This window comes from Euleptes europaea, chromosome 1 (genome assembly GCF_029931775.1).
Source record: "Euleptes europaea isolate rEulEur1 chromosome 1, rEulEur1.hap1, whole genome shotgun sequence".
Classification (NCBI taxonomy): Eukaryota; Metazoa; Chordata; class Lepidosauria; order Squamata; family Sphaerodactylidae; genus Euleptes; species Euleptes europaea.
Genome location: NC_079312.1, coordinates 4,203,475 through 4,227,474, shown reverse-complemented (window position 1 = coordinate 4,227,474; position 24,000 = coordinate 4,203,475). Strand labels below are relative to the sequence as shown.

The 24,000-nt window shown below is 47.0% G+C and overlaps 1 protein-coding gene across 1 annotated transcript in view; it reads right to left on the bottom strand.

Annotated features, from left to right (window-relative positions):
• Positions 1 to 24,000, bottom strand: part of LOC130493381 (zinc finger protein 208-like) — a 225,802-nt gene that overhangs the window by 193,350 nt on the left and 8,452 nt on the right. Inside the window, exon 3 of the mRNA XM_056867101.1 lies at positions 17,392 to 17,895. Coding sequence (XP_056723079.1) covers positions 17,392 to 17,895 — 504 coding nt within the window. The remainder of the gene's footprint in view (positions 1 to 17,391; positions 17,896 to 24,000) is intronic.

Sequence of the window (24,000 nt, the reverse complement as noted above, 5' to 3'; positions counted from 1 at the left end):
GCAATTGGACTTTATGGCACTGAAGTCCCTCCCCAAACCCCACCCTCCTCAGGCTCCGTCCTCAAAATCTCCCACCGGTGGTGGAGAGGGACTTGGCAACCCTAACTGTGACTAGTCCAAGGTCACCCAGCGGGCGTCAAGTGGAGAAAAGATGAATCAAACCCAGCTGTCCAGATTAGAGCCTGCTGCTCTTAACCACTATGCCATGCTCACACAGATAAAGCTGCCTTAAATTGAATCAGACCCTTGGTCCATCAAGGCCAATACTGTCTTCTCAGACTGGCAGCAGCTCTCCAGGTTCACAGGCAGGGTCTTCCACATCACGTACCGTCTGGACCTGGTTAACTGGAGATGCTGGAGATTGAACCTGGTACCTTCTGCATGCAAAGCAGAAGCTCTTCCACTGAGCCACGGCCCCTGTAGTCTCCCCCTAGCCACAGCATGTCTTTGGAACAGCATGGAAAATGCTCAATGCTATCTGGAGTACCTGACTGGGTGTGTCAAGTGAGAACAGAGGCCCTGTGTCCAAGGTAGATTGGGAAGCCAAGAAAGCCCAGGGTGGGTTGGTGTGGGGAGGAACTCCATGGGGGCTCCCCTGTATGTGGGGCCTCCTTCATGGGGGCTCCTCAACTTGCAGGTGGGGCCTCTATATCTCCCAGAATTACAACTGATCTCCATACTACACAGATCAGTTCCCTTGGAGTATGTGGCTCCTTTAAAAGAAAAATAAGGTCAGGGTTGACGGTACAAGTGAAGAAAAAAACATATATGTTATTGCACAGCTAATAATTCCCTACACATTTTGCCAACGGGCTGCTTCCGGGGAATCTGTTAGTCTTTCAGTATTCAAGATCAGTAGCCCTAAAATTGGGCTACTATTAGCCTCACTTCCAGAATATGTGAACAAGATGCAATTCAACTAGGTCAAGTGCAGAGTTCTGCATCTGGGTAACAAAAATTAGAAGCACAGATACTGGATGGGGGATACATTTCTGGGTAGCAGTGTGTGTGTGTGTGTGAACAAGATCTAGGTTTACAAGTGGACTGTAAACTGAATGTGAGCAGTGTGATGCAGTGGCAGAAAAGGCTAATGCGGTCTTGGGGTGTATCAACAGGGGCATCACATCCAAATTGCAAGATGTCATAGTCCCACTGTACACCACATTGGTCAGGCTGTGCCTGGAGTACTGTGTGCAGTTCTGGAGACCTCACTTCAAAAAGGAAGTGGACAGAATGGAGCGGGTGCAGAAGAGAGCAACGAGGATGATCTGGAGACCGAGGGGCTGGCCTGGAGACCGAGGGGCTGGCCATTTTAATTGCCTTCAAAAGGAGATCAGACAAATTCATGGAGGACACACACAGATCTCCTGGGATTACCACAGATCTCCAGACTACAGAGTTCAGTTCCCCTGGAGAAAATAGCTTATTTGGAGGATGGACTCAGTGGCAATATACCCTACTGAGGTCCCTCCTCTCCACCAAACCCTGCCCCAGACCCCACCCTCCCCCAAATCTCCAGAAATTTTCCAGCTGAGTGTTGGCAACCCTACTCCCACTCACTCCCCACCAAGTCCAGGGGGTAACAAGGGGTCTTCCTGTCCCAAAAAAATTCACAGACCCCATGTCCTGCGTGGCTCCCTCCAGGAACCTGAGGCTTGTCAAGAGGTCCTCCATGTAGAAGGATTTTAGAGGGCGAATAGAGCTGAATCCAGACTATTGCTGGGGTGAGATTCCTCTCTGCCCTCTGCATGCCCTTTGAGCAGCTTACAGATGCTAGAAAGCAGATCTCGATAACTCAAAGGCATCTGTTCTAAGACTGGCTATTTCATCATTCACCCCAGCATGAACATAACCTCTAAATTGGAAGACCCAGTTCTCCAGCTCTTATCGAATGTGCTCCCAGCCTCTCTCCTGCTATGGGAATGACTATTGGAAATGAAGGGCTTTGCACTGTTTCTTAGCCTTAGATTTCAAAGGGGGACTAAACTAAAGAGAGACAGAATCACAGAATCATGGAGCTGGAAGGGGCCATGTAGGGATGCCATCCTCCAGGTGGGACCTGGGGATCTCCCGGAATTACAGCTTATCTCCAGACTACAGAGATCAGTTCCCCTAAAGAAAATGGGGGCTTTGTAGGGTGAGTTCTATGGCATTGTACCACATTTAGGTCCCTGTCCTCCCCAGGCTCCATCCCCAAATCTCCAGGACTATCCCAACCTGATCTAATAACCTCACTCCCCATCCCTTGCTGATGGCCAGGAGGGGACCTGTGGCAACCCTACATACAAGCCACAAGCTCAATGCAGAATCAGCCTAGAGCTGTGGTGGCGAACCTATGGCACGCGTGCCAGAGGGGGCACTCAGAGCCCTCTCTGTTGGCACGGGTGCCATCGCCTGAGTTCGTTGCTAGAAAGCCGGAGGGACACGGGGCTGGGCTGCTCCCCTCCCACTCTCCACGCGTGCCTGAGGGCATTTCTCACATCACCCCCCCTCTGCCCAGCAGCCCAATGGGAGCGCTTCCTCCCTCCCCTGTCACATGCAGCAGGGCGGCTCACATGCTGGGCGGCTCACATGCGGCGTGAGGGTGCGGCGCGGACGGCAGCCTGTTGAGTCTGTGGCGAAGGTGATTCCCTTGGTGGGGTTGGAGAGGAGCTAGGTTGGAGGGGAGCATAGCTCACAGCGTGGCATAGCTGGAGGGAAGCAGAGAGCTTGGGCCACAGAGCGGGCTTTGTGGCGCCTCCCACCTTTTAGTGAAATCCCCTAATAAAAGAGGAACACCCACTTACCCAGCATGTAATTAACCTGTGGAACTCCTTGCCACAGGATGTGGTGATGGCATCTAGCCTAGATGCCTTTAAGAGGGGATTGGACAAATTTCTGGAGGAAAAGTCCATCACGGGTTACAAGCCCTGATGGGGATGTGTTACCTCCTTATTATAGATGTGGGCCACTGTGAGATACAGGCGCTGGACTAGATAGGTCCAACGCATGTACAGCAGAGGTGAATCAAAGGTAGGAAATGCACTCAGATGCCTTTTTCAGAGCAGGCCAAAAGGTCTGCAAATTCAAAAGGAACCCCAGCTGAGAATCACTGCCGTAGATTGTTGATTCAGGGAATATCCATTTCTTTAGCGTTAACTAATAGTGTTAGCTATTTTTGGTATAGGGATAGATTTGTATTGGGTGCTTCATTTTTTTTGTGTGTGTGTTTTTGTAGACTCCAAGTCTTGAACAGCCAAAAATGAGTACAGCAAAAAAAGCAAAAACCTCAGTATTCAGGTTAAATTGCCGTGTTGGCACTTTGCGATAAATAAGTGGGTTTTGGGTTGCAGTTTGGGCACTCGGTCTCTAAAAGGTTCGCCGTCACTGGCCTAGAGCAACTCTGACAAGAGTTTGTCCAGCCGCTGCTTGAAGATGGCCAGAGAGGGAGAGCTCACCACCTCCCTAGGCAGCCAATTTGACTGATGAACTTAACTGTTTTTTTTAAAAAAAATCCCTAATATCCAGTCGGTACCTCTCCACCCACTATTTAAACCCATTACTGCGAGTCCTATCCTCTACTGCCATCAGGAACAGCTCCCTGACTGTTTTTAATAAAGATTGATTGATTGATACTAGAGTTTAGTGGGCGCAAACCAGTAATTTTGGGGGGATAGGGTCCCAGATAATTCCAGGCAAAATACCTCAAGGAAACAGAGAGCTTCTCTCTTCAGTACCATACCAAAAGGCCTTTTCAGTCATTACAATCAGCCGTGCATAAGAGGTGATCATGTGTGATTTATTTATTTTCCCCATATATATATGGGGAGCCAAAGCTCCAATGGGGAGCCAAAGCAGCTTACACCATTCTCCTCTCCCCTGTTTTATCCTCACCACAACCCTGTGAGGTAGGTTAGGCTGCGAGTGTGTGATGGTCCCAAGGTCACCCAGGAAGCTCCCATGGCAGAGTGGAGATTCGACCCTGGGTCTCCCAGATCCTAGTCCAACACTTTAACTACTACACCATGCTGGCTGGTAATGTGTTCTTCTTGATAAGCATGGTCGTCCTGTTGTGTGGAACAGGGCACAGGGTATATTCTGCTTCAATATGATTTTTCTGGGCACCCACTCACACATACCAAAGCACTTTGCCCTATTCACACAACAGGGCGGCCACACATTTTAAAGAGCATGCTAGGGGCAGCCTCCCTTCCCTGGAAAAGGGGGCAGATGGTCACTTCCTCTTTCTGTCCAGAAAAAGAAATCAGGACAGCATATAGAGCAAGTCCAGCCCTTCCCATCTCTCCTTGGTCAGGGGTATGGCTGAATTTTATGCAATCTTGGCCAGCTATTTAAGCTGACACTGGGTGCTCATGTCAGAAGTGGAAGAAGTCAGTTGAGACTGTTTCTTACTAGGACGTGGAAGAGACTATTTCCTGATGAGTCCCTGCGGTACCAGGTAAGGGAAACCAAGGAGCCAAGTGTCAGAAACAACCCGGCCAGGATCTTGGGAGAGGGTGTCTGTAGAGTTCTGCCCAGGGGAAGCCGAGAGGTAGGCAATGGTAGGTGTCTTCTATCCCACGCTCCTTGTGAAAATGATCCCAGGCATGTAGCCATGTTTAGGATGTAGCGGTAAAATCAAGCAGGGGTGCAGGGGCACCTTAAAAGCCCAGGATATTTAAAAAGAAGAATAATAATATTCAAGTCAGAGCTCATTTCCCCAGATCTATTGGAGTCCAAATCCATGCGTATAAATGGTGCCTGGTGGATTTACCCTCCTATGCATCTGAGGAAGTGAGCTCAGTAGGAAGGTGCCTGCCGCTGGACTCCTTTTTTATTTCTTTGTGAAGACGTTTCTCTGTGTTATTCGTAGGCAAAAGTGCTGTGTGTGTAAGGGCAGTGTGCTTGCATTTGTGGTTAGAATTGTCCTTATAGGATCACACATGAACAAACAGGAAGCTGCCTTAAACTGAATCAGGCTGTCACTCCGTCAAGGTCAGTAGTGTTTACTCATACTGGCCGTGGCTCAGTCCAAGGTCTTTCACATCACCTATTGCTTGGTCCTTTTTAACTGGAGATGCCAAGGGAACCTGGGACCTTCTGCATGCCAAGCAGATGCTCTACTAGTGAGCTACAGCCCCTCTCCAAACACACATGAAGCTGCCTTATGCTAAATGGACCACTGGCTCTTCTTGTGTTCTTAAGGTCAGTACTGTCTACTCCAGCTGGCAGTGGCTCTCCAGGGTCTCAGGCAAAGGTCTTTCACATCACCTACTGCCTGGTCCTTTTTAACTGGATGCCGGGGATAGAACCTGGGACCTTCTGCATGCAAAGCAGATGCTCTATCACTGAGACACAGACCCTCCCATGCCCTTATGTGCTTTTTTGCCAGGTTCAATGTGCCCCTGCTGTAAAAAAAAAAAAAAAGGTTTTTCTGCTTCGGATTCACTGGGAGTCCTTGGGAGCAGCCTCAGTCTTCCCCACCTGTAAAATGGGCACAGGTTGTCTTCCATGTGCTTCATACCTTGGCCGTATATTGCATGTCTCTGATATGTGTTTGCTCTTTTCTGCATGAGCTTTCTTAGCCTGTCCCTGACACCAAACTGCTGCCCCAAGAAAAGCCCTGTGACTTGTGTATAAGAAACACACAGAGAAATCTCAGCCCCGGGGCGGGGGGAACGTGATCGTTTTCAAAGAAAACATCAAAGGAAGCAAGAGGCAGGAGGAAGAGGGAGACGTCATGCAGCAATGGTATACCCTCGAATTTCAAAATTGAGGACTAGAAACATGCCGTCAAAGCAGGTCAGCTCCCAGATGCTCTTTGCTCAGTTTCTCAGGCTCCTCTCTCCTAGCACCCTCCTCCATTACCTCCCCCACCCCTGCATTCCTGATCCTCAGTCCCTTCTGCCTTTTCCTGAACTCTTCCTTCAGCTCTCTTTAGGGTTGCTAACCTCCAGGTACTAGCTGGAGATCTCCTGCTATTACTACTGATCTCCAGCCAATAGAGATTAGTTCACTTGGAGAAAATGGCCACTTTGGCAATTGGATGTGGCATTGAAGTCCCTCCCAGCGTGGTGAGAGCCAGCGTGTTGTAGTGGTTAAGAGCAGTGGTTTGGAGTGGTGCACTCTGATCTGGAGAGTCGGTTTGATTCCCCACTCCTCCACATGAGCGGCGGACACTAATCTAGTGAACCAGGTTGGTTTCCCCACTCCTCCACCTGAAGCCTGCTGGGTGACCTTGGGCTAATCACAGCTCTCTTAGAGCTCTCTCAGCCCTACCCACCTCACAGGGTGTCTGTTGTGGGGAGGTCAAAAAGGGCAAGAGTCCAGTAGCACCTTAAAGACTAACAAAAATATTTTCTGGTAGGGTATGAGCTTTCGTGAGCCACAGCTCACTTCTTCAGGTATCTGAAGAAGTGAGCTGTGGCTCACGAAAGCTCATACCCTACCAGAAAATATTTTTGTTAGTCTTTAAGGTGCTACTGGACTCTTGCCCTTTTTGACTAATGCAAACAGACTAACACGGCTACCCACTGTGAATTATGTTGTGGGGAGGGGAAGGGAAGGCGATTGTAAGCCGGTTTGATTCTTCCTTAAGTGGTAGAGAAAGTCGGCACAGAAAAACCAACTCGTCTTCTTCCCCTCCCCAAACCCCACCCTCCTCAGGCTCCACCCCAAAAACTTCCCGCTGATGGTGAAGAGGGACCTGGCAACCCTAGATCTCTTGTTTCTGGATCCCCCACCCCACATAGGCTTGCCAACTCCAGGTTGGGAATGGGGATGCCAGCCTCCAGGTGGGACCTGGGAATCCCCCAGAATTATAGATCATCTCCAGACTGCAGAGATCAGTTCCCCTGAAGAAAATGGATGCTTTGGAGGAATGACTCTATGGCATTGTACCCCACTGAAGTACCTGTCCTCCCCAGGCTTCATCCCCAAATCTCCAGGAGTTGCCCATCCTGGATCTGGGAACCCTAGCTGGAGCACCAAGCAGATGGGGGGAGGACACACAGGCTGGTGGCAGGGCCGGCATGTGGGCAAAGGGTCAGTAGCAGTGAGCCCCACCTTGGCAGCTGCCCCACCTCAGGTTATGCTGATGCCGACGACGCTGCGCTGGTGGCCAGGTGTAAGCACAGCCAAGGTGCTTAGTTTGTGTGTTGTGCCGCCCCTCAGAAGTCCTTGCGGACTAGAAAGCCTCAAGTTACAGGTGGGGCAGAAAGTTCTGCAATCGCAGAAAAGCTCCGTCAGGGATTGTCTGCTTTAAAGGTGTCTACTTTAAAGCACTTGAAAGGCTAACAAGATTTGATTCCAGCATACGTTTTCCATTGCCCCTGACCAATTGGTCTTTAGTCCACGAGAACGTCTGCTGAAGTAAAATCTCCTGAGTTTTTAAAGCACCAGTATCAGAAAGGTAGCCTTGTTGGTCTGCAATAGAAGAGCTAGATCTGAACAACCTGGGCCATCCAAGCCAGGCCAGGGCAGAGACCAATAGAGGTGGTTGGCCATTGCCTGTCTCTTTGTAGGGGCTCTGGACTTCCTTGGTAGTTTCCATCCAAGTATTAACCAGACCTTACTTAGCTTTTGAGATCTGATGAGATCAGGCTAGCCTTCACCATCCAAGCAATGCATAAGTATGGGCAAATAATATGGCAGCCAAGTTCTGACAAAATCAGGACAACATGAGCTAACCACAGTGGCGGACTGGGTCTAAAAATATTGGTTGCCAGGAGACAAAGGGGGCCCACCCACAACTATTTAATTTTTATTAGAAATAAATAAATTTTTCAAAAAATACATAACTGGGGAAAAGGTACAATTAAATTTTTTTGCGAAATAAATGTATTTTTTAGTAATTACAGTGTACATATATTGTACATATTACTGGCAGTATACAGTAGATACTAAATGTAAATGCAGATTGTTATAATTGAATTTTTAATTAAAAAAACTAAATAAACAATTTTAAATAAATCTATTATATTTTCAAGCTACTAAAAGGTCATTACCATTTTAAACATATTGTCCAACGTTTAAGGTGGCCCTCTTCATTAGGGGCCCACTTGCCATCGGGCAAGCTGACCCTCTGGCCAGTCCGCCACTGGCTATCCAGGTCAGGGCAGAGACAAACTGAGGTGGTTTGCCATCGCCTGCCTCCGTGTAGCAACCCTTGGCTTTTTTGGTGGTCTCCCATCCAAGTGCTAATCAGGGTCAATGCTGCATAGCTTCTGAGATTTGATGAGACTGGGATAGCCTGGGCTGTCCAGGTCTGGGAAATTAGCCAGTGAGTGGCTTCGTTGTGTGTGACTGGTTTTAAGAGCAGGAAACCAACAGGAGGAGCGGGCCGGGTAGGAGGGGCAGTTCTGCCGCCTCTCTGCATGCCACAGGGCAGCAGCTGCCCTCCTCGCCTCTGCCCCCCCCCGTTACGGCCCTGGCCAACTGCCTAGACACCCAAGGACCAAGTGTAGGGTTGCCAAAGTCCAGGTAGTAGCTGGGGATCTCCTGCTATTATGACTGATCTCCAGCCGATAGAGATCAGTTCACCTGGAGAAAATGGCCGCTTTGGCAATTGGACTCTATGGCATTGAAGTCCCTCCCCTCCCCAAACCCCGCCCTCCTCAGGCTCCGCCCCAAAAAACTTCCCACCAATGGCAAAGAGAAATCTGGCAATCCTAACCAAGTGTGTGCTGCAGCCTTCTCAAAACTTTGCTGGCAGTGATGCTGGTGGGGAGGGTCATAGAGTTGCCAGCCTCCAGGTAGGGGCTGGAGATCTCCAGGAATTCCAGCTTATCTCCAGATGACAGAGACCCCCACACTCCTATGTTAGGAGTGTGTTCTTCCTCCAAGGGGAGGGGTAGAGAAGGTTCTCTGATGCCCACTGGAGCCATGGTGCCCTTTGCTGGTGTGCCCCCCCCAAGACATATGGTGAACCAGCCGGGGGGGGGGGCATTTCCTCAAGGTCTTATGACTGCACCACAACCAATGCAAGACAATATAAGGTGCATGTAGGGAATATTTAAAACAATATAAGTTCTGGGGAAAATATTAGGAGCTGAGCAACTCTTGGGCCAACAGGAAAAGCTGCAAGAGCAGAGGCAGGGCGAACACCTGGCAGGCCAGGGGTGCTTTAAGGGCCACAGATTTGCTGGGGACAGAGCAGGACCAGCTGAATCCCACAAAGTCCTTTCCAGCTTCCACCATGTCATGACTTTGCTCTTTCTCTCCTCTAGATGTTGCCCCTGTATCTGCCCTCCCTGCTGGCCCCCATGTTACAATCCATGCAGACGTGGTGAGTGTTTTCTCAACATTATTTATAGCCCGCCTGTCTCAGCGAGACTCAAGGTGGATTACACAGTCTAAGTCAAGGCAATCAAAAGGATGAGACATCTCACAAGCAATGTAGTCAGACGAGGATTTTAGCAACCTGAAACAAAGCGCAGAGTATTATGACAGGTTTGTTAACCTGTTGGGTACCTGACTGGAGGTGGGGATGAAGGGTGGGTTTTGAAGGACCCTCTCCTTCCATGTGTCCCTGTGTGCCAATTGCAGTCACCGGGCAGCCATCTGCTGGCTAACCCACCACTCAGGGTGGCCTGTCTGGCATTGACCAGAGCCTGGCCTTTTCCATTGTGGCTCCAGCTCTGTGAAAGGACTACCTGAGGAGGTGAGAGGGGCCCCATCCTTGGAGATAAGGTTGCCAACCTCCAGGTACTAGCTGGAGATCTCCTGCTATTACGACGGATCTCCAGCCGATAGAGATCAGTTCATCTGGAGAAAATGGCCGCTTTGGCAATTGGACTCTACGGCATTGAAGTCCCTCCCTTCCCCAAACCATGCCCTCCTCAGGCTCTGCCCCCAAAACCTCCCACCAGTGATGAAGAGGGACCTGGGAACCCTAGTTGCAGATTTTCAGGAGGCACTGCAAGGCCTGCTTGTTTGCCAAGGCTTTTAAGAAAAGAGGGGGAGAGATTTGGGATTCGCTTTTTTTAAAAAAATTATTTTAATTGAACATGTCTTAACTATTGTTGGAAGCTGCCTTGAACCATGAGGAAAGACAGAATATAAATGTTTTGATACATACATACATGCATACATACATACATACATACGTGTTAAGTGCTGTCAAGTTGCTTCCATCTTATCATAGAATCATATCTTATGGCAACCCTATGAATTAATCATAAAATCATAGAGTTGGAAGAGACCACCAGGGTCATCTAGTCCAACCCCCTGCACAGTGCAGGAAATTCCCAGCTACCCCCCACACCCCCAGTGACCCCTACTCCATGCCCAGAAGATGGCCAAGGTGCCCTCCCTCTCATGATCTGCCCAAGGTCATAGAGTCAGCATTGCTGACAGATAGCCATCTAGCCTCTTCTTAAAAACCTCCAGGGAAGGAGAGCCCACCATTTCCTGAGGAAGCCTGTTCCACTGAGGAACCACTCTGTTAGAAAATTCTTCCTAATGTCTAGGCGGAAACTCTTTTGATTTAATTTTAACCCGTTGGTCCAACCTTCTGGGGCAAAAGAAAACAACTCGGCACCATCCTCTGTATGACAGCCCTTCAAGTACTTGAAGATGGTTATCTCCAAATCTCCTCCATGTCCTATCATTATCAGCTTTGCTCAGGTCTTGCAGACTGATTTTCATTCTGAGATTCAGAGATTTCTGTGTTTCCTAGACTGAACAAACCTGGGGTTTACACACAGACACACACTGTACTGGCTGGGTCCAGGGACTGCGCTGCCTCTGTTTAGCAACCCTGGACGTCCTTGGTGGTCTCCCATCCAAATACTAACCAGGGCAGACCCTGCTTAGCTTCCAAGATCTGATGAGATCAGGCTAGCCTGGGCCATCCAGGTCAGGGTAATTAGGCTTTGCACCTCAGTAACTGATCTCTCCTCTCTTTTTGCTTCTGTTTCAGGATGCTATGGCCCTTTGCAGTGGTAAGTTGATGGGGAATGGAAAAGAAACGGATCAGGGAGAGAAGGACCAGTGAGCAATGCTGAGCCTCCACCCCCATCTGTAGTGATTCCCACATGGATGTTCTGCTCTGCTGTGGTTTCCTTACTTCACGACGGTTTTCAAAATTAACCACATGGTGGCACCCTCTACTTTTTCTGGTTCTAGGTTTTCCATTTGCTTTGCTGTTTTTCCCAAAGCTGGTTTGCTATTGACTTCTGGGGAATATCAAGTCAAGCCTCCTCTGGATGGTAAAGGGCTCACTGATTTTAGATCTTACGCCTACCAGCACCATTTTCCTTTATCTCAGACTTCACAGCTGCCATTTCCCCACAAACCCAATGAGAAAGGCTTTTTTTCAGGTTTTCAGTCCTTGTGATGTTTAACAGGAAAGGCACTGACTGTTTCTTCTTATAACTTAAAAGAGTTAAAGACTTACTTTTTAAATAAGAAATGAAAGCTGGGAATACGTATGAGAGCCTTGACTGTTATAATGCTAAATACCACCATGATGGAGCTATTGCTGGTTGAAAGTGCTGTCAAGTTGCATACGACTTACAGTGACCCTGTAGGGTTTTCAAGGCAAGAGATGTTCAGAGGTAGTTTACCATTGCTTGCCTCCACGTAGCAACCCTGAACCCAACAGCCAGCGTCGGCATGTAAAAACCAACTCTTCTTCTTCTTCCTTGGTGGTCTCCCATCCAAGTAGTAACCAGGGTCAACCCTACTTAGCTTCCAAGATGTGATGACATCAGGCTTGCCTAAGCCAGCCAGGTCAGGGTGACAAAGCTATTACTAATATTACCAATATTTTAAGGGCTGAAAAAAGACCTTCAATGGCATGGGGAGGAAATGGCAGCCACAGAGGGCTGAGGTAAAGAAAGTGAAGGGAAAACTTGCATGGGGATGCTCTGTTGCAACTCTGAATGACTCTGCGTCCACAGCAGCAACAAGAGCTACACAGAGAATTGTTTCCCTGTGGAAGCATCCCATCGATCTCGTTTTTAGCCGCTTTTCCTCCAAGGAGTTCCATGGTTATCCCCTCCTGCATTTTATCCTCACAACGACCTTGTGAGGTAGGTCAGGCGGAGAGTGACTAGATTAAAGTGAGCAGCATGGCAGAGTGGGGATCTGAACCTTGGATGCTCAAGTCCTTGTCTGATGTTAAACACTGCAGCACACTGCTAGGTGTCCTCGCACCTGGAGTAGGTGTCATGCTGTCAGAAGCCCTATCTGACAGTAGGAGACAAGGAGGGTCCGCTCTTCCTTCTGCCTTTGACAAGTCTCTCCATTTCTTTTGCAGGGGCTGCTGCTGGTAAAGAGGTTCACAGAGATGGCACACAGGTGAGTTTACATTGCCAAGGAAGGTAACTAACATTTGGCTTTGGTTTATTTTCCTTCAGACCCAGACTACAGACCACAAATTTGCAGTTAGCCATGGGATTTTTTCCTCATTTACCTATCACTTTGATCCCGCTCTCTCCCCCCCCCCCAAAAAAGGACCAAATTCCATAATGATCAGGTAACAAAACTGAAAACAAACACTCTCTCCACCACCACCCAGCTTTGGAAGTCTAGGCTAGGCGTCCCCAACCTTTTTGAGCCTGCAGGCACCTAGAATAATAGGAGTTGGAAGGAACCACCAAGGTCATCTAGTCCAACCCCCTGCACAATGCAGGGAATTCCCAACTACCTCCACAACACACCCCCAGTGACCCCTACTCCATGCCCAGAAGATGCCCAAGATGCCCTCCCTCTCTTGATCTGCCTAAGGTCATAGAATCAGCGTAGCTGACAGATGGCCATCTAGCCTCTGCTTAAAAACCTCCAGGGAAGGAGAGCTTACCACCTCCCAATGAAGCCTGTTCCACTGAGGAACCGCTCGAACTGTTAAGAAAATTCTTCCTAATGTCTAGACGGAAACTCTTTTAATTTCAACCAGTTGGTTCTGGTTTTTCTTTGGAATTCTGACTCACACGGTGGCTGCAATCACAAAATGACTGCTGCAGCTTACCTTCAGGCTCACAGTGAAGATCCTTGTGCTATGGTGGCAGCTGCTGCCAAAAAAACATATATTTTTTTAAATCAGCAAATCTCCAGTGGCCAATCAGAAGCAAAAGAACTACTTGGCCCTGCCCACTTTCTGAAAACATTTTCCGGCGGGTGCTAGGAAAGGTGTTAATGGGCCTCTTGGCCTCAACAGATTTGGCTTTCATGAGATTACCTGGAATTCCTCACCTGTACCTGACTTCTCTCATGCAATTGGTTGACTGTCCATTTTAAGAGTGTTTTAAATCATGACTTAATTCCATTTCCTTTCAATTATTTCTGGAAGCTGATCTCAGAGCCTTGGAAAGCCAGACAGAATCTGAATGAATAAACATTTCCACCCCTTTCCTCCTAAACCTCACAGGGGCTGACAAAACACATTTATGCCTTTTACCCCCCTGCCTTTCTCCAAAACGCTCTGGGCAGAATATGTGGTTATCCCTCCTCTGTTGAATCTTCACAACAACCCTGCAATGTAGGTTAGGCTAAGAGACAGAACTGTGTCAAGGCCACCCAAATGAACTTTGTGGCTGAATGGGGATCTGAACCCAGTTCTCCCCAGTACCAGTTTGACACCCTAACCACTTCAGTGCCACGCTGGCTCCCAGAGCCTTGAAACAATAATCAGACCAACACATCAAGGAAATTCTTCAAAGGCAAAACAAAAATTATACACAGAAAAACTTAGATAGAGGGTTGCCAGCCTCCAGGTGGGGGACAGGAGATCTCACAGAATTACAACTGATCTCCAGGCTACAGAGATCAGTTCCTGAGGAGGAAATGGCAGCTTTGGAAGGTAGACTGAAACTCTCTAGCACTGTACACCGCTTAGGACTCTCCGCAAACTCCTCCCTCCCAGCCTTCACTGCAAAATCTCCAGGAAATTTCCCCTGGGGAGTTGGCAACCATAGCTAGATCTTAACTCAGCACCCCAAAACTTTAAACAGCGATTCAATGAAACATTGAGTCAGTCAAAAGCAGAAGAAAGCAATCAGTGGATAACCCAGTGGTATCAAAGAAGGGGGCCAGGGGAATTTCAAGAGGGACGACATGGCAGGGCTGTGGCATCACCACCGAGAAGGCCCCGCTTCTTGTAATTTGTCCTTGAGTCTGTTTTGAGAAAGGTGGGCTGAAAATGTTTTTTCCTTTTCTGGTTTAGCGACTTCTTGGCAGAAAGAAAGAAGCTGTGAGGGGAAAGGATTAGGAGACCTCCTGGAGTCCAGCTGGTGCGGAATTAATGCAACTGCCTTCAAAGATGTTTCCTCCCTTTGATTCTGTCGCAATAAACTCTGGCTACTGAGATGATTTCAGCATCGCCTCTGGGGTGGTTTTATTGCATGCTTTTCCTAGCACAGCATCCAGCCTAATTCTGTCCCTCCCTGCCACACACACACACACTTGACTGCAAACCTTTGTCCCATGGCTGTGTTTGGACTATGGGAATTAATTTAGAAGTCCCAAAGCTCCCCCTTTCCACCCTTGCTCCTCCATTCACACATGGGTAAGAAATTTCTGCATTCACAACAAATTGTTGTTTGTCATTCTGTCACAATCATAGACTAGGGTAAAACAGATTTGAGTCCAAAAGCAGCTTAGATACCAAAACGAATTTCAGGGTATACGCTATCAAAATCAACGCTCCCTTCATCAGACATGACTAGAAAAGTCCTTTTATTCCAGTCAGATGTTGTAAAGAATGCTTGTAAAGGATGCAAAGGTACAAGGCATATTATAAGAACATAAGAAGAACCCAGCTGGATCAGACCAGTGAGGGTCTATCTAGTTCAGCATCTTGTCTCACTCAGTAGACAACCAGTTCCTCTGAAGGTCCAAAAACAAGGCACATAGGCCAAGGCCTTCTCGTGATGTTGCCTCCTGGCACTGGGATTGAGAGGTTGACGTGGAGGCAGTAGCCACTGATAGACCTATTCTCCATGAATCTATCTAATCCTATTTGATTATTAAGGGAAACTACGCAAATTCCACATGAATCCCCCTAATTCAGCATCTTTCTGTTTTGAGCATTGGGTTGTTCTCTTTGGCTTCCCTTATAACCAATTAAACTCAACTCCTGGCTCATCTTTCCCAAGGTTCATGAGGAAATTGCCAAACTACTACCCTTAACACCAACCAGATTGCATGTGATTCTCACAAACAGGTCATGCATGACATTCTAGGGCTGCTCGATCTTGAACTTGGTCCAAGCCTGAATCAATGGCTACAAGCTTTGGTGACTAAAGGAAACCTCCATATTCACAGGCAGCAAACCTGTGAATACTAGTGCTAGGAGGAAACATCAGAGGAGTGCCCCAGCCTCAATGCCATTTTGGTTGGCCTCCAGAGTAACTGGTTGACCACAGTGAAACATGATCCTTTTGTCTGTCCTGGGTCTGTTGCTCATCATTGGGTGCCTCCAGGATCTAGTACTATGGGACAGCACTTTCTCCACCCCATGCATAAGTCTATAAACCTATATCATATACCCCTTTAGCCATCTTTTTACTAAAATGAGGAGTTCCAGACTACTCGGCCCTTCCTCACAGGAAGGCCCTGAGCCCTGTGTAGTTCAACATCTTTATAAATGATCTGGATGAAGGAATAGAGGGGATGTATATTAAATTTACAGATGATACTAAATTGGGTAAAGGTAAAGGTCCCCTGTGCAAGCACAGGGTCATTCCTGACCCATGGGGTGACGTCACATCCCGACGTTTCCAAGGCAGACTTTGTTTGCGGGGTGGTTTGCCAGTGCCTTCCACAGTCATCTCCCCTTTACCCCAGCAAGCTGGGTACTCATTTTACCGACCTCGGAAGGATGGAAGGCTGAGTCAACCTTGAGCCCGCTACCTGAAACCAACTTCCGTCAGGATCGAACTCAGGTCATGAGTAGAGCTTTTGACTGCAGTACTAAACTGGGAGGGTTAGCAAATACGGTAGAAGACAGAGCCAGGATACAGGATGATCTTGACAGGCTGGAAAACTGGGCTAAAACTAATAAAATGCAATTCAATTGAGATAAATATAAAGTTCTGCATTTAGGTAGGAAAAATCAAATGCGTAATTATAGGATCGGGGAGACTTGTCTTGGCAGTAGTGTGTGTGAAAAGGATCTTAGGGTCTTAGATGACCATATGTTGAATGAGTCAGCAGTATGATGTGGTAGCTAAAAAGGCAGATGTGATTGTGAAGTGATGGTAACACTTTACTCTGCTCTGGTTAGATCTCACCTAGAGTATTGGGTTCAGTTTTGGGCACCGCAATTTAAGAAGGATGGAGACAAGCTGGAACATGTCCAGGGGAGGGCAATGAAGATGGTGAGGGGTCTGGAGTTAAAGTCATATGAGGAAAGGTAGAAGGAGTTTGGTATGTTTAGCCTGGAGAGGAGACAACTGAGAGGTAATATGATAACCATCTTCAAGTACTTGAAGGGCTTTCATATAGAAGATGGTGTGGAGTTGTTTTCTGTTGCCCCAGATGGTTGGACCAGAACCAATAGGTTGAAATTAAATTAAAAGTTTTCGGCTAAACATTAGGAAGAACTTCCTGACAGTTAGAGCAGTTCCTCAGTGGAACAGGCTTCCTCAGGAGGCTCTCCTTCCTTGGAGGTTTTGAAGTACAGGCTAGATAGCAATCTGTCAGCAACGCTGATTCTGTGAACTTAGGCAGATCATGAGAGGAAGAGCAGGAAGGGTTGCATCAGTGTTTGGCTCTCAGGGCCCTTTCTTACATGCCCAGGGAAATGCCGATCACCACTTCGGAGTAAGGAAGCAATTTTCCTCCAGGGACATTGGCCAGGGATACTGGAGGGTGGCGTTTTGTTGTTGTTGTTTTGCCATCTTCTGGGCATGGAGTAGGGGTCACTGGGGTGTGGGGGAGTAATTGTGAATTTTCTGCATTGTGCAGGGGGTTGGACTAGATAACGCTGGAAGACCATTCCAACTCTGTTTTTCTAGGATTCAATGAAAGGTGACCCAACCTATCAGATCAGCTTTAAGTGTCCTCTTCTGCTCTCCCTTCCATTCACATAATTAAATGGAAAAAATTCCTCAAAAGTCAGAGATAAACATACAGAACCACAACTCATGATACAAGACAACCACAGGGCTGATGCCAAGATTTAAGTTGCAGGGTAATCTGGGGTCACAAAGACATCTGGGAAACCTTCTGGAGAGCCAGGACCTCATAGGAGATCTTTGCAACTCCAGATTCTTCATTGTGACCTTAACTCCCTTCTACCCCAACATCACTAAAGCTGACTGAAAACACACCTTGATTCTGGAAAAACTGTAGAATATGCCAAAAATGTCACTGTCTCAAAGTCCTCAAGGGACTTTCCATAATCTGAACATTCATCTTTAGCTAGGATGGTCTTCTTGAAACTGTCTTCAGACTCTGAGTATTTATATAGTTTCTCTCCTGTGTGGATTCTTCGATGGTAAGTAAGGTGTGAACTGTAACTGAAGCTCTTTTCACAGTCTGTGCATTTATATGGTTTCTCCCCAGTGTGGAGTCTTTGATGGGAAATAAGGTTTTTGTTACGAGTAAAACTCTTTTCACACTTGGAACATTTATATGGTTTCTCCCCTGTGTGGATTCTTTGGTGGTAATTAAGTTCTGACCTCCAAGCGAATTCCTTTCCACACTCTAAGCATTTATACAGTTTCTTCCCTGCATGGATTCTTTGGTGGTACATAAGTCGTGAATTGTAACTGAAGCTCTTCCCACAGTCTAAACATTTATATGGTTTCTCCCCTGTGTGGATTATTTGATGGGAAAGAAGGTTTGAGTTCTGACGGAAGCTCTTTCCACACTCTGAGCATTTATATGGTTTCTCCCCAGTATGGGTTCTTTGATGGTACGTAAGGCGTGATTTGTAACTGAAGCTCTTTCCACACTCTGAACATTTGTGTGGCTTTTTATCTGTGCCCACTCTTTCGTGTGAAATAAGATGGTTGCTCAGGCTCCAACTCTTCCTATACTCTGACAATTTCAGTAGTTGCTCCTCATTGCTAATTCTCTGGTGGTCACCAGGGCTTGATTTACCAAGTGAGAATTTTGCAGATAAAGGGAATTTGTTCCCTGTGTTTCTTCCATGACTTTCTTTTTGAACTGGAATGCCATGGAAATTGTAACATTCAGAAGCAACTGATTTCTTCCCCCTTTGCAGTTGGGTTTCAGATTCCTTTCGCTGCTCTTTCTGCCCTCTCTTACTCTCCTTTTCTGTTGGAATAAAGAGAAAAACCAAATAAGGGAGAAATTTAGGTTTTACCAATGAAATAACCTAGAATCAATTTTGCCTGAAGACAGAGATCCTAAGCTAAGCCCACCAGGAGGTTTTCAGGGCCAGATTAATTCTCATGTCCTCTTTAAGGATATCTGTATGTGTGGCTGGAAAAGACACTTTTCTACTTGAGAATTTGGAAGGTCACTGTAGATAATACAAAGTATGCTTTGAAATCACTCTGCAAAGGCAAACCTGGGGGGGGGGGAGTAAACAGCGTACTTCTTAGACGTAGAACAGGAAAAGGAAACCCCCATCAGGAGGCCACCCCAAAGGCTATCTAGGGGGCACCTTCCTGCATCCAAGTCTGAAGGCATCTAATGTAGCTTCCATGAAGGGCTCTGAGGTAAGAGCTTCATGTCCCTGAGAAGAGATGGCTCAAATATGCCAACCCAGAAGAGTGGGGTGTGTGGGGGGAAAGCAGAGGAAGAGTGAAGAGATGCACAACAATTATTCCTTAGCATTCCAAGTAAGTTTATGGGTGTCTTATCTTATTAGTTTCAGATATGCTGCCCTTATTAGAGTTTCAGATATGCTGCCCTTGGGTCTCTACGATGACTAGATATCAATAAATATAACTACTGAATGAACGGATCTCTAAGGAACATGGGTCTAATGCATGTGTCTTCAGGGACATTTCTACATTGCACTGATATAAACAACAGCAGCAGAAATTCCTCCTTCCAGTATTTGTCAACAAAAGGCCAAGAGGAAGGCATACCCAGAGAAGCCAGATTCCTGCAGTTCTCCTCCATGACTTCTTGATGCAGGGCCCTGTGACCTGCATCCAGCAGAGCCCACTCCTCCTCTGAGAAGTACACAGCCACATCCTCAAAGGTCACCAGACCCTGGAAGAAGGAGGAAAGGTTTTATTCGCACAGATAATGAACATAAAAGCCTCATCAGAAAATGAAGGTAAGGTGTTTGGGAGTTCTGTAGGATCCTTCAGAGGCACCCAGGGTGTTCCCAACCCTTCTCCCTTAGGGTTCTTTCCCTACCTCATCTGGCTGCACAGACGATAACTTTGGGGGAGGCCCAGAACAACCAGGCAGTGTCCAACTACCACCTGTGAGGGAGACAAGAGAGGGTGGAAGATATTTATGCTGATGCTAATTGCTTGGCTGAAGACCAGCTGCTGATTCTCACCTTTAGAGCCCCACTGGTTACTCTCAATTATGCCTTAAAACCATACAGTCCTCTCTCCGCTAAGACGTTTATTTGACTGTGTCTGATATATTCTGAATTTATTGGTTCCTATGTGTCCAGTCTTTAGATCTGCATGCCTGACCTTTTCCACTTATTTATTTCTAGACTGCCTTTCTAATGAAGACATAAAAAGAACAGTTAAAAAACACCAAAATCCTAATGCTAAATCAACAGCAGTTAACACAATTCTGCCAGTCACAATCACAAACGTGCGACATAAAAACTGCCAAAAGAGAAACCAACTACCTTTCCTAACAGATCATCAAACCCTCATTTGTACTATAAACAGAAGCAATTTCACACAGAGAGAGAACTGCAAGGGAGAAAATTATCTGGAGCGCAAGGTGAAGGGATAATTCTGGAGCCACCACCCCAAACACCCTGCTTTTTCATAAAAACTACCCTATTTATTTATTTACTTCATGTATTTCCCATTTTGTTCTCCAGTGGGGGCCCAATGTGGCTTACAGGGTACTCCTCTCCTCCATTTCATCATTACAACAACCCTGTAAGGAAGGTTAGGCAGAGGGTGTGTGTGACTGGCCCAAGGCCACCTAGCAAACATTAATGTCAGAGTGTGGATTAGAATCTGGGTCTCACTAATCTGACTCTGGCACTCTAACCACTATACCACATTGGTTTTTGTTGCCAGCAGCAGCTAGTAGTAGCACTGAACTTTGTTGATGGATCATAATTTGGGGGATGGAATATTGGAAGGCAGAGGAAGCGGTCCATGAATGAGATAAAGGCTAAAATAAAAGGAATTTATTATTCTTCACCTGCATTTTATGTTTCAGTTTCCTGTATGGAAACACCCTCTCTCCAAACAGGATCTTGGCTCAAAAAGCCTCCACTTTGGAAGTACAAAGTCTTAAACTTTTGAATTCAAACACATTTGGAACACCCTTGGAAGGTGAGCTAGGTGAGGTGAGGATTCCAAGGAAACGTAAAAGGGCCCTCCAAATGCCAGGCTTCCTTTAGAGAAGGAGAGCTATAACTTGCCCGATTCATCCCTACCCAGCGAGGTGGCACCTCCGTCACCCTCCCAGGAGATCACCCCGTGGAGTGCCTTCTGCTTGGGGTCTGACGAGGCCTGTTCTCTCTTGGGGTCATCAGTGCCTCCTTCTGACAGCCCCTGAAAAAAACAGACAAGGAGAGGGGAACAGGCGTTAGGACCAGAGGAAGGCAGGCAAAGGCCTGTGAAGGGAGGGAGAAGGAGAGGTCTAGAGTGCTCCCACAGTACGATCATGGCGCCAAATGTGCAGAATGGAACAAAAGGGAAGGGGACTGTCCATAGTCCGCTACAGGGATTCTTGGAGGCATAATCTGGCTTTGACTATATGGTCTTTGGCCTTCGTAATCCTACTTTCTGCACTCCTCCCCTGGCCTAAGGCAGTTTGCTGCTCACCCCCATCACTGAAGTTTGGATTCCTAGTCATATTGCCTTGTTCACTGGATGTCTTATACTGTGTGATCACATTTTTTTTCTCTGTAATAATTCTTGAGTCTCAGTGAGCAATTAACTAAAGAAATAACTTAATTTTTATTGGATGATTGCCTGAAGATGTTGGGAATGGGGAGAGGAAGGATGAAACTTTCTCACCTGCTCTTCCTGAATCTTGTCCTCTGCCTGGCTCAGGAGGAAGCCTTCTGCCAGGGCCACCGCCTGAGAGGTGGTCTCTGGCCCGCATTCCCTGACCCAGCTCTGCATCTCTGGAGGAAGGACAGCCAGAAACTGCTCCAGGATCACCAGGTCCAGCATCTCCTTCTTGCTGTGCTTTTCTGGTTTCAGCCACTGACAGCAAAGATGGTGGAGTCGGCCGCAGACTTCTCGGGGGCCCTCGGCCTCCTGGTAGTGGAACTGCCGTAAGTGCCGGAGCTGGTCATCTGAGCTGGATGTGTTCCCACTCAGGATATTCGGTGCAGATCTTTCCCAGAATTCCTCATTCTTCACAGCCTGGAGATTATGAGGTCCTTTCCTTGCTTTAAAGCCAGATAATTCATGCACTTCCATCATATCATGTCAGCTTCCAACCCAGCCAAAAGATCTGGTTTTTCTGCTACAAATTCATCTTTTAAGGACCAGGTGGAGTTCCCGAGTCCTGTAATAGCAACAAGATTGTTTGCGAGCAATCAGTGACAGACTTCATACAGGTGAGCATGAAAGCTCCCCTTTCTAAAGCTATCCAAACCAGTGGCCATCACCACATTCCAAGACAAGGAATCCCCTCAGCTAAGACCCCAGCGAGTGACATTTCCTTTTTCTGGTCAGCCTTTAATCTGCTGTCCTTCAATTGCATCTAGTGGTGTTCTTCTGGCATTACGAAATAGAGCAAGGTTTTTTAATGTTTTGCTTAGTTTTTCAGAAACAAAATTGCAAATACACAGAATATTGAAGTGAGTGAGAGCTGCCAAGTTCCGCACCCAATGCTATTTTAGCACGTAGCGCTAATTTCAAAAGAATAAACAATTGTATGAGTTTCCCCCCAAAAAACCTTTCCCTAAATTTCCCAATTTTTCTGTGGTCTCTGTTAGTTCAGTCTCCATTAAGTAGCCGACCTCTGTTCCTATGGGTTCTCAGCACCCCAGTGGGTATACAATTATCAGTAGGAAGACGCAGCCTCCAAAGCGTTACTGATTCAAATTATGCACTCTACTGCATAATACACTACCAAAATATATTGTGGGTGAGTTGAAGAGGCAGGACCCTCTCAAGCTTGTGGGCCTGTCAGCCCTCAGACTCCTGAGAAATATTAGGGGTGGAGGGCAAAGTGCCGAAACTGTGGCCCAGGAACTAAAAGACAGGCCTGTCCAGACCTGGAATTCCTTGGCCCTTAGAAAGAAAGCCTTGGAAAGGTATACTTCTTTCCTGTGGGAAGAAGAAAAGACCACAGAAATAAAAAACAAAAATCTAACAGCTTAGGAAAAATTGCTCAAGCTGACAAGAGAATGTGCCCCATGGAGTCCAGGTCCCAGAGGTAGGCCTCTAAAGGCCTGAAGGCAGCAGGGTTAGATCCAGGGGCGAGTGGACCCCAAGTTGGTAGAAGCCCACCCCACCCTCACCTACGGTCTTTATACCTTCTACTTGATCAGGGGTGTTACCAGGATTATTCCCCGACCCATAGGGTGGAGAAAGAGATGTGGAGATGTAATTTTCCTTCATCGATTGTTTACTCCATCTTTACAGCATCTTCAGTTAAAAGGACCAGGCAGGAGGTGATGTGAAAGACCTCAGCCTGAGACCCTGGACAGCCACTGCCAGGTTGAATAAGACTTATCTCATAATACCAGGGGTCATCTGCTGAAGCTGGAGGGTGAGAGATTCAAAACTGATAAAAGGAAGTATTTCTTCCCACAGCGTGTAGTTAAATTGTGGAACTCCCTGCCCCAGGATGTGGAGATGGCTGCCAATCTGGAAGGCTTTAAGAGGGGAGTGGACATGTTCATGGAGAATAGGGCTATCCATAGCTACTAGTCAAAATGGATACTAATGATGCATACCTATTCTCTCCAGTATCAGAGGAGCCTGCCTATTATATTAGATGCTGTGGAACACAGGCAGGACAATGCTGCTGCAGTCGTCTTGCTTGAGGGTTTCCTAGAGGCACCTGGTTGGCCACTGTGTGAACAGACTGCTGGACTTGATGGGCCTGGGTCTGATCCAGCCTGGCTTTCCTTATGTTTTTATGACCTCCATGAACCAAGGATTTGATTCTGTAAAAGGCAGCAGCATCCAGCAGAGTGCCGATGAGGAAAACCTCAGCACAAGGGGCAAGGTCTCCACAGGAAACCTCTGAATCCCAATGCCAGGGGAAGGCCTTGGCCTCTATGCCCTAATGTTGGTCCTTCCAGAATAACTGGTTGGCCGCTGTGTGAGACAGGATGCTGGACTACATGGACTCCCACTGGTCTGACTCTGCAGGGCTCTTTGTATGTTCTTAAGTGGGATGAAGAGCTTTTACCGCAGCATGCATCCCTTTAGGTGTAAGCTGAACATCATTTGAGTGCTTTGCATTTTGCTCCCCGCTTCTGCCTCTGAATGATCTTTTTTTAAAAAAAAAAAATTTTTAAATTATTTCTCAAACTAATTTACATTCTATTATATCATTCCATACTGTATATACTGTAAACAATTTCTATCTTATCATTAAACAAATATATAGTCGACTTCCCCTCTCCCCACCCTCTGTCCATTTGATATTCTTATTTCTCTCTTTGTATTTAATGTCTCATTCATTGAAATAAACCACCTTTATCATCGCCTTAAACTCTGCTTTTTAACGTTAGTACCTTACTTACTTCAAAAAAATCTGAATTAGATCAGCACATATCCCTTAATGTTTCCCAAATTAAGTTCATTTACACAGTACGTTGTCCGTGCCTCCCATTCGGCCACAAAGCCAGCATTTTCTTTTTGATTTATTAATGCGGTAAGTCCGCCTCTGGACGATCTGAGGCCCTGTGTGCAGACCCCAGATCCTTCACGGCTGCATTAAACCGCACCGGATCGCAGGGGGATTCCTTCG